Here is an 11,789-nt window from a genome sequence, read left to right as displayed (position 1 = left end):
TGACTGGCAAAAGGCGATAGTGATTCCTATCTGGAAAAAGAAAGGAAGCAAGAGAGATTGTGAAAAATACAGCTGGCATCTCCTTGCTGAGTCACGCCGGCAAGAGGTTTGCAAAGATCATAGAGAGAAGAATTCGACCCCTAGTGGAGCTGCAACTAAGTGAAACACAGTTTGGCTTCAGGAAAAACAGGGGATGTACAGATGCCATTTTTGCGCTACGACAGTTATGTGAAAAGTGTATCGAGTTCAACCAGGAGCTGCATATGGTGTTCGTAGACCAAGAAAAGGCTTTTGATCGGGTGGATAGAGAACAGTTGTGGGCTGTAATGGAGGGCTATGGTATAAGAGGTCAACTGCTAGATAATGTCAGAGCTCTATATAAAGACAGCAAATGCATGGTGAGAACCAGAAGTGGGCAATCAAAGTGGTTCCCAGTAACATCAGGGGTACGTCAAGGCTGTGTGCTGTCGCCACTGCTCTTCTTGATTTATATGGACAAGATTGCCAAGGAAGCAAATCCAACTATAGTGGAGAAATAAATGAGCTTCTCTTTGCAGATGACCAGAGCCTCATCCACAAGGACTCCGCAGGACTTCAAGATCATACCAACAAACTAAATGCAGCATGTGAGAAATATGGCATGAAAGTCAGCATAGCCAAAACAGAGACCATGGTGGTTAGTAGATTACCCAAGGATATTGACATCACCATTAACAACAGCAAGCTTAAACAGACAAAGGAATTTAAGTACTTGGGAAGTATCTTTTCTGAGGATGGAAATATCACCAGAGAAATAAAGACACGATGTCAAAAGGCCAACAATATTATCTACCAACTAGGCCCGCTTCTCACACATCCTGCAATACAGATGGATACAAAAGCAAAACTCATCAATGCCATATTTTTCCCAACTCTCTGCTACCAGTGCCAAACATGGACTCTCAACAAAAGAACAACCCAAAAGCTCATCACCTGTGAAATGAGATGCCTAAGAAGAGCAGCTAATAAGTCAAGGAGGGATAAAATCAGGAATGAGGATATCAGAAAGATGGTGGGCACCCGGGGGTGGGCACCACACCAATCACAGAATATGTTGCAAAACAACAAGTTAGATGGTTCGGTCACCTTATGCGAATGGCCCCTAGCCAACCTGCAGCAAGAACATATAACAGCAAAACAACAGGAACTAGGGCTATAGAGGAAGACCAAGGAAGAGGTGGGCAGATGGAGTAAAGGAAGTACTCTCAAGTCATGGGATTACCATGAGTGAGGCTACCCGACTTGCCCAGGAAAGAAAGTTATATTTCCCCACGACACTATGAAAGGCAGAAGTGGTGGATTAAAATAAAGTAAGTAAGTAAGTATCAAAACGAACATTTTGACAATTTATTATTTCGTCATAATCGGAGCATTTCAAATGTCTATTTTCTATTTTTGCCAAGTTTGTACTTCTCAATTCAAAGGCCCCATGGCCCCACAGGGGACCGGGAAATTGTCCAAAGTTGTCCAAAATGGTCAAAAGTGACAAAAAACTGGCAAAATTGTAGTTGCGTAAAGTTGTCAATCGACTTTGCTAATTTTTTTTGCAATTTTGTGCCACTTCGCATTAACCTCGAGTAACGTTGCGCAACTTTATGCAACTTTATGAAAAGTGTTGGGCAACTTTGCTAAATGTTTTACTTTAGGCAACTTTCTGCAACTTTGGTCTATTTTGACAATTTTGGGCAATTCCCCATGTGACATGGGCCTATTCAAGTTGTCACAGAAAAGAATCTATTTCGATTCAGCGTCTGCACATAGTCACTAAAACGTTATAAACATTATTATCTATATAATAATACGCATCGTCTGTCTATCTGTCTATCCGTGTATCTGTCTATCTGTCTATCTGTGTGTCTGTCCGCCTATTTTCTCGGAGACTAGGCGTTGCACGTTCCTCAAACTTGGTGGGTGGGTGCAGCTTGACCCCAGACAGAACAAGTTTGTATTGGTTAGTGGGTCAAGGTCACCCAAGGTCATCCAGGGGTCAAATTAGTAAAAACTGTTTTTCTCAGGGACTCGCACGAAACTGACCCGGGACAGAACAAGTTTGTATTGGTTAGTGGGTCAAGGTCACCAGAGGTCATCTAGGGGTCAAATTAGTAAAAACTTCTATATAATAATACGCATCGTCTGTCTATCTGTCTATCCGTCTATCTGTCTATCTGTCTATCTGTGTGTCTGTCCGCCTATTTTCTCGGAGACTAGGCGTTGCACGTTCTTCAAACTTGGTGGGTGGGTGCAGCTTGACCCCAGACAGAACAAGTTTGTATTGGTTAGTGGGTCAAGGTCACCCAAGGTCATCCAGGGGTCAAATTAGTAAAAACTGTTTTTCTCAGAAACTGGGGGGTCGCACGTTCCTCAAACTTGACGGGTGGGTGCGTCTTGACCCGGGACAGAACAAGTTTGTATTGGTTAGTGGGTCAGAGGTCATCTAGGGGTCAAATTAGTAAAAACTGTCATATGGGCATGCAACTTGGTGGGTAGGTGGATCTTGACCTAAGACGGAACAAGTTTGTATTGGTTAGTGGGTCAAGGTCATCCAGGGGTCATCTGAGGTCAAATTAGTAAAAACTGTCATATGGGCATGAAACTTGGTGGGTACAGTCAACTTTTAGAGTCAAATGTTTGGACGGTTATTTTGGGGTCATCCAGGGGTCATCTGAGGTCAAATAAGTAAAAAATGTCATATGGGCATGAAAATTGGTGGGTACAGTCAACTTTTAGAGTCAAATTTTTGGACGGTCATTTTGGGGTCATCCATGGTCAAATTAGTAAAAACTGTCATATGGGCATAAAACTTGATTAGTACAGTCAGCATCAGCCAGGTAATCGCGACTGCCGAGAACCGCCAAATACGGGTAACCGCCTAGTTAGAAATATTATTCAAAACGTTTTAATGACATTTAAATGATGATAAAGATTATAAAACATTTTCAAAATATGAAAAAACACTGTAACAACATTTTATAAATGTTGTCAAAATGTTATTGTAAAATATTTTTTGCAAACAATTTTGCAAAATATTTTGTCAACTCTTAAATTTCCATCAACGTTATATTACAACGTTTTATAACCATTAGGCCTATAACCCGACGATAAAACGTTTTCTATAAAATGTTTTGTGTTTGTTGGGAAGTTGAGTCCACCCGCCCACACACTCGCAGTCTTGCAGAAAATATTACGTGAAACCCCGGTGTGAAACAAAATATTGTGAACTTGTGATGGCGATGTATGTCCAGAGGTACATACAATCATCCCCCCCCCAATATTGACACCTGTATGTGGGTTTCTGACCAAAATTTTTCGCGCGCTTTTGTACCATAAACTTATTTTGTCGCCAAAAGGTGCTGAATTCACTATACTTCAAAAAAAATTTCCAACCACCCCCCCGTCAAAAAGAAATCTACGCCACTGAACTCAGGGGCCATGTCAGAGTTTCTGGGGGCCAAACGGCTATCGTCTCCCACTTGGTGTGGGGAGGGTGGATAGCTAGGGGTAGATTTTCAATGGGAGAAATTTGACAAAAATGGGCAAAAAAATGCCTGCACCTTAACAATATCACCCTGGCCATGTAGCATCCCATAAGGTGAGGTACTACCGGGTGAAAAGATATACCGTAAGTTCCAGATTGTAAATTCAAATGAAGTAGACTATAATAATTATTGAACTACCTATATAGGCCTACGTGTGATGCAATAATCCGGTGTATTAATGTAAGTTCAACTGATTTTATCAGTGATTTATCATATTTAGTCCCGTGTTTGTATGTGCTTAAAATAATTGCTAAAGGAAATTCAACAGGAAAGTGGCGTATGGTTCTTTAACTACTGGTAATCGAGTCTGTGAATTAAACACTTGTGTTTTATATGACATAATAATTAATAATCATACTCACTTGTAATTAGCGTAGTGCCACATCTAATGTGTGCACATGTTAAAATAAAAGCATGACTCGTCGATTTGAATACGCAGCCAGGAACCTTAAGGGATCTGGATTGAGCGTTTTAAGCGTTTCGACAGTATTTTTGTGGGACATGAGAGCGCATCAGACATATTGCATTCTGAATGCGAAGAATGTCTTTCTGATATCAAATTATTTTAATTTTCTGAAATTCACGATATAATACAAATTTTATGACAAATTATTAAAATTTGATATTTTTAACATTTTTGATATATAACAGTCCTCGAAGTAAATTTTATAAATCTAATGATATATTCTTAAAGTGTATGTAGCTGGGAGGAAAAGCCGACTATCAATTGAAAATTTTGACCTTTCATTGAAGATATGGATTTTTTCCCCAAAAGACCTAATTTTGTTTTTGTTTTGGGAAAAATCCATATCTTTAATACGAAAGGTCAAAATGTTCAATTGATCGCCGGCTTTTCATCCCACCTACATACACTTTAAGTATAAATCATCTGATTTATAAAGTTTACTTCGAGTAGGGCCGACTGTTAAATATAAAAAATATCAATTTTTAATCATTTGCCATATTAAAAATGTGTATACATTGCGAATTTCAAAAATCAAAATAATATTATTTGATATCAGAAGGACATTCTTCGTATTCAGAATGCAATTCGATATGTCTGATGTGCTCTAATGTCCCACAATAAATACTGTCCAAACGTTCATACCCCATCCCTTAATTGAGAACATGAATTCCTTTGCTTCTCATTTTTGTCTTCTCTTCCTAGCTCTTCCTAGCATTTTCATTTCCTTTCTCTTAGTTTCAAAAGAAAAAAATGTACATAAAAGTCAAAAACAAGTTACTTAGGTATACAGGTTATGTTGTTGAGAGAAAAAAATACTTATATATTTTCAAAAGCAGTATTTCCTTTTATATTGACCCTCTCACGGCATTATATAACCCTATAAACTATAATTTTATAAGGCTCTCCTTTCACCGATATACAGGGGTGTAAAAAAAACCACATGTTTGAGCTCTCGGTCGAAATGGTACTTTCTTTTGGCATGATCGGTAGTTTTGATTCGCTGGCCGATGATAATCTTATCAATATCCAAGCGCTTGAACCTGTGACATGTTCCCTCCCGAACATGTGGCAGACCCGCATAACAAGGGTTCAATTCTATAATTGTCCAAATTCAATTATATGCCATCATTATATATCCTGCACTTAAAAATGGGGATTTCCCTCAATAGACTTTAAATTTTGAGCCAACGCTGCAACGCAAATGATCATACCAAATTAACAACACTGCATGAACTGGAAGGTAGTCTCGGTCCCAACCGGCAGGAAACAAATCGGACACCTGTATAGGGTTCTTACCTAACAGTCACGCATCGAACTGCGACGTCAGGTATGGTATTCACTACAGAATAGTTGTGACTAGGCGGGAAACAGGCAGTTAACTTTTTGACAAGAACATGAAGCAGATGATTTAATATCGTCTGCTTTCGAAGAAGACAACTGGAAAGATCCCAACTATTTCGACTTATTTCGTAATAATCTTCGTAATGTTCCGATAACATCGCTTTCTTATAGCTGAGACGAATCAGCTTATATTGTTGAAAACTTCTTTGAACTTCTAGAGTTTTATACAAGAAAGTCGCAGGAGCAGGGCTGCATAGGCAAACACGGAAAGAAAACTAGCTTACCACAAGCAGCAACAACCATGTAACATCATCATTATATTTTCTATTTTTATCGAAACCTAATAAAGTGTTAATTTACACGAAAATCTCAGAAGTGTGCTTGTACATATTCCGCACAACCGTTTATCAAAATGGCACATTGGAGGAGCTTCATATTGTGGATAACCTTTTTAACAGATTTATATCAATTGGATGGTTTTAACATTTACGAGGACCAAGTCAGTTCTTTCAGTGGGGACGGTGGTAGTTTTTTTGGGTATTCTGTTGTACAACATGAAAATTCACAAGGAAAATGGTAAGTGATGATTTGCAAAGTTATGGTGATTTCAGGATTGAAGCCAATTGATTGACGTGGATCACACGTAAACGTGGATGACACACGTTTCTTAAAATGTTCTTAAAGAGCATTTTTAGAATTTCTAGGAATGCAATTCCTTACGTATACATTTGTAATTTGTATATTCAAGTTATCATGGTTATACAGAGATTTTAATTATAAATAAAAATAATTTAGCATGAATTTTTTTTAAACTTCGAACGTCCAGTGACAAATTCAAGGTCTCTATAAAACAGGTGAACACGTTTGGTAATTATTTCTCGCGGACAGTCTAAATAATAGCTAATAATCAGTCCTGCGAAGAAAGTATAAAACACTCTATAAAACAGTTTTTCTTTATGGAAAGAAAAACTGTTAAAACATCGTTAAAGTGCTTGAATTCCGTTGAAATAAGAAATGGCAAAATAAAAACATGAAGAATAGGCCTATGCTATGCATGTGATCCTCGCTTTAACAGGTTGGCGAGTGGTTGGTCACTGCTAATTGTTGCTATAAGCTGGTATTAGTCATCTAATGAGACCAATTAACAGATAGGATAGAAACAATAGCAACAACACCTAGGGCTATAATGCCTTTAATATTGGGTTACAGTCATATGAAATCTATACCAAAACGTGATATGATATTAGTTAAGTCTTTATATATAGTTGTCAGCTCAAGTTAAAAATAACTCCCAAAATAAATTGTACCGGTAGTTAGTTTATGCATGATTTAATAGCACTATATGCATGCTAACTATATGCTAACTACTCATGTTCATCGTGGATAGCATTTATACAATTACATAATACACTGGGAAATAAACGTAAACTTTCTTGAACAAAAAACTGGGTAGACTTGTTGTATATAGGCCTATATATAGTCACAGTCTATAGCTTTGTTTTTTCCATATCACTTTACATTTAAAAAACACGAAATTCTTTTAAGGTGTTTAGTCTGCTTATTTAAACTTTTAAACAAAAAATAAATTTGGCCTGATGACGATCCCCCAATAAAATGCCAGTGAGATTTGTATACCAATTTACCGCCAGAAACTATAGGACTATATAATACATAATGTTTGTGTAACATCAGATTCGGCCGTTTGTCAAAGACATTGTAATGGTCTAATTTGTATTTTATCTGTCGACAAAATAATAGAAATAATTATAACACAGTGGCACAAACAAAATTATTACCAGTAACTTACAAATGTCCGAATCAACGGAAATTGTGGAAATAGGCTTTTTCGTGGATATTGAGCCACCATAGAACTAGGATACTGGAATTACGAAAAAAAGCCCCTTCAGTGATTAGCTAATTCAGAAAATCATTTAAAAAAATCATCAAACAAAAATCGGAGTCTTTAATTTTTCATTAAAAAGTAATGTCTGCTAACATGGCGTGTACTTGTGGTAAGAACGAAGGCAGATATTTTGAAATTCAATACGTCAATGTTGGAAGATTCTATTTATATATCAACAGTTAAAGGCCCATTCAGTGATCCAATGCAGCGAAAGTGTAAAAAATTGAAATTGTGTATAAATTGTATGAAGTCATTAAAAAAACACAATACCTATAAGTTTTGGTCAAATCTGTGAATCCCGGTCACGGCAATTTTCTATAAGCTTACAAAAGTGATAATGCTACAATATTAATCTGTACACGTTCCTCTTTCACATGTACTATCAATTTTGTACCTGTGATAAATATTTCTAGTCAAAAACTCATAGTAAACCCTTCAAATGTCTGGCCAAGTATTTGGAAAATTGTCTTATCCCTTAATTGGGCTATTCCATTTAAAATCCACACTACCCCTGTGGAAGAGTTTGGAAATATCTTTTACAGGGGGAATATGTTTTTCAAATGTAATTGGTCCGGTTTAATCATTTTGCAACTCAAACTCCCTCTGTATTATGGCTTTACTTATATCTTTCACAACTGTAGTGAGTATTTCAAATGAAGGTTACCCAATTGTCTATTCTATTCTTAACACATACTCCCTCTGCTAAATCTTCCACAGGGGTAGTATGAATTTTAAATGGAACAGCCCATTCAGCATGTAGGGTAACTTGGGGCAAATTGGGACACAGGGTAATTTGGGACAGTGATTTCGGAAATACTTTTATACCTTAAAATAGTCACATTTTGCCAATTTTTGCAACAAAATAACTTTGATATAATGTCTATTTATATTTCAAACCGTTTAAAAGTACCATTCTTCATTAAACAGGAACTTCTGAGGGCCGTAAGCTTAACACATCAAAATAAGTATTCCATTTTTTTTTTTTGTCTAAGCAGAGGTCACGACTTGTGGCTCAATATCTGAATCAATGGTCCGGATTAGTGTTTCTCAAATTAAAAAATAACTTCTAAGCTACCCTTTCAATTAAATAAAACAAAAATTGTAACTTTTTTCTTCGAAAATTATAAGAAAAGCTTTCTTTTAGAAATATGCCAAATTGGGGTAAAATGGGACGCCATTGATTTACTGTGTGCTAACTCAAACTGTCCCATTTTGCCCCAACAAAAAGAGTCCCATAGTAAATCAATGGCGTCCCATTTTACCCCAGCTGTCCCATTTTACCCCAGCCTCTGTTGCAGAAAAATCTTGCAGTGGGGTAAAATGGGACGCCTTAAAGACACCTTAATAAAATAATGAAGCCGGAAGCCGACCGGCACCAATTTTTGTGAAACGTAAGTCTACTAGACTCTTGGCGATGTACATTTTGTTTTGTAGTGGTCACTTGTCGCAAGTTGCCGAGTATTAGTATTATAGCCGAGTAAAATCTGGTGGGGCAAAATGGGACATTAGGTGGACCAATTTGCCCCACTTCCCCCTACGCTGATGTCAAATATCGTTAAAATGGGCAATTCTTTTTCAATTTCACGATTATTTAAACATCATCTTAATAATTTGACAATTTGTATATATCTAGTATTCTTAAAATAGAAAAGATACATGCTCCCTAAACATAACGAAGTCAGTTTTGACTCATACATGCAGGCATCATTATTTTGACAACTAAGGCGTATGACTACTTCTACTTATCTGAAGACATTAATTAAATTTTGTTGGCATTTCCCCAAATAAAGAATATCCGTAATGGGTTTATGTGCCAACATAACCAACCTAACAAGGTTATACAAGGCATTTAAGGGTCATTCTGCCCCCGTTAATACAGGACAACGTGCAGAAGAAGTGGTCCTAAAAAGTTCATAACCGTATTTTACATGCATTTATGTCTTGACTATATGGTGCGTATCTTAGGATTTTTTTTTTACAAATTGTCCAGTAAATTTTCAAACTTTTTCCCACTTGTATTATATGTACATTCTTTTTAAATACATTTGGCTAATTTTTTTAAACCATGATTTTTTGGCATATTATAATATTTACACATGTCCCAACTTACACTTAATTAGAATCAGCTTTATTTTTTTGTGGTTTTATATTAGAACGGAACAATTTTGGAATCAAAGACATTAAATCCACATAGCCTTTTCTTTAAAACCTTCCTGACAGTTGTTTCAAAGATTATTTCAGAATATTATTTATTTTGTGAAGTATCAAGTCTTTGCCATTCTAAAAATGTATACTTTTATATACTTTAGACCAACAATTTAGCAGATAGGAATTAATATAGGAATTACAGCTATTAATTTGTGCTTCTTTATACCAGGTACTAATAGCAACAATAATTTATTCAAATGACTTCCTTATAAATATTTGTAAATTAAGGTAATAGATATTGGTGACATTGTTTCGTTTCCTCTTTCACATTCACTATTTCATCTCAAACTCGACCATAAAACCGTGTGCAAACCGTGTGCTTCATCTGTTAGTCACTTGGAAGATTTTGAGTTATTCCACCAACAGTATAATCATGGAAGAAAGAGATGAGAATCCACTCCACATTCATCCATTGGGTTATTCCAGTTGAAATCCGTATACTTTTATAAAGGTGCTCTTAACCCTGGAATTATGGAAACTTTCGGGCCTCATAACTGCTAAATTGGTGGTCTGAAGTATATAAAATATACATATTTAGAACGACAAAGACTTAATAAATTCATCTGTGAGGTCAACTTTGGGCCAAAATGCTAATTTTGGAGAAAATCTTTTTTGGCCCAATGTTTTTCGGCCAACGTAACAAAATAATTATCTTGTGCCAAAAAAAATTGTTTATTCATTTTTAAAAACTACATAAAAAAATCCAGGAACCGCTTTCTTTTGTAATTTATTTTTTATTTTGACCAACTTCACCAAAAATATTTGAAATTTGGGCGAAAATCAGACTTTCTTATAATTTTATTTAAAAGTGAGCATTATTTAACCAAATTTCTCAAAGTTGGTCAAAATTCAAAAAAAAAATAAAAAAAATACGATTCCTAGATATTTTTATCTATATAGTTTTTCAAAAATTAATGATTTTTTTTGTTACATTGGCCGAAAAAATTTGGGCAAAAAAGCGCGTTTTTTTGGATTTTCTCCAAAAATTGGCATTTCGGCCCAAATTTGACCTCACACTCACAGCTGTGTATACTTTTATATACTTTAGACCAACAATTTAGCAGTTATGAGGCCCAAAAGTTTCCGTAATTCTAGGGTTAAGATCACCCTTAAACGTTTGTCTTATCCATGCAGTTATGAAATGATCCGGTGCAATATAGGAATTACAGCTATTAGTTTGTGCTTCGTTATACCAGGTACTAATAGCAACAACTATTTATTTAAATGACTTCCTTATAAATATTTGAAATTAAGGTAATAGATCTTGGTGACATTGTTTCGTTTCCTCTTTCACATTCACTATTTCATCTCAAATTCGACCATAAAACTATGTACACATCTTCATCTGTTAGTCACTTGGAAGACTTTGAGTTATTCCACCAATAGTATAATCCACTTCACATGTCCATTGGGTTATTCCAGCTGAAATCCGTATACTTTTATAAACTTAAGACCCATAATTAGGTAAAGAGGCCAAAAAGTTTGAATAATTCGAGGTTAAGACCACCCGTAAGGGGACCGGGAAAGGGACTGCCCCTTAGGATGGCGCCTCCCCTCAAAGTTTTTTGATAAAATAATTTATTATTTAAAAAGCAACCATTGCAGTTTAATAAACATTTGTTGTGATGTTCAATGTTCATAGTAGTTATAGTAGTCTACTATGAACATTGAACATCACAACAAATGTTTATTACCTTAATTTCTAATATTTATAAGGAAGTCATTTAAATAAATTATTGTTGCTATTAGTACCTGGTATAAAGAAGCACAAACTAATAGCTGTAATTCCTATATTGCACCGGATCATTGCATGCCTGCATGTATAAGACAAATGTTAGAGGGTGGTCTTAACCCTGGAATTACGGAAACTTTTGGGGCTCATATCTGCTAAATTGTTGGTTTAAATCAGAGTTTTAAGCTTAAATGTAATAGCCAGAGTATGCACAATTGGCAAGTGGGCTACGGAGAAGTCTATGTTCATAGCTACTTTAATATGTTTAAGTCCACGTACTCTTTTTGTAGCTTTGTAAAAGTTGGTTTTTGAAAAGCGTTTCCTGTTAGTTATTGAATAAAAGTTTCAAATAATGTTAATCCCAAATAACCTTCTAATTTTCTGTAAAATAACTTAAATCACTTTTAAAAAGGGTGGCCGGGTGTGTCTAAACATAAGGATTTTCTTTTTTTTATAGTTTAATATTCATGCCCATATTAATCACGGCATGTTCATAGTGATCAATCAATCAATCAATCAATCAATCAATCAATCAATCAATCAATCAATCAATCAATCAATCAA

The 11,789-nt window shown here is 35.7% G+C and overlaps 1 protein-coding gene across 1 annotated transcript in view; it reads left to right on the top strand.

Moving 5' to 3' along the window:
- Positions 1–5,460: 5,460 nt before the first annotated feature.
- The window catches only part of LOC140150692 (integrin alpha-9-like), a 28,152-nt gene continuing 21,823 nt past the window's right edge, over positions 5,461–11,789 (top strand). Inside the window, exon 1 of the mRNA XM_072172774.1 lies at positions 5,461–5,958. Coding sequence (XP_072028875.1) covers positions 5,795–5,958 — 164 coding nt within the window. The 5' untranslated portion in view covers positions 5,461–5,794. The remainder of the gene's footprint in view (positions 5,959–11,789) is intronic.

The sequence above is a fragment of the Amphiura filiformis genome, chromosome 4 (genome assembly GCF_039555335.1).
Source record: "Amphiura filiformis chromosome 4, Afil_fr2py, whole genome shotgun sequence".
Taxonomy (NCBI): domain Eukaryota; kingdom Metazoa; phylum Echinodermata; class Ophiuroidea; order Amphilepidida; family Amphiuridae; genus Amphiura; species Amphiura filiformis.
Note: the sequence above shows the minus strand (reverse complement) of the source record. Positions and strands in the feature narration are given on the sequence as shown.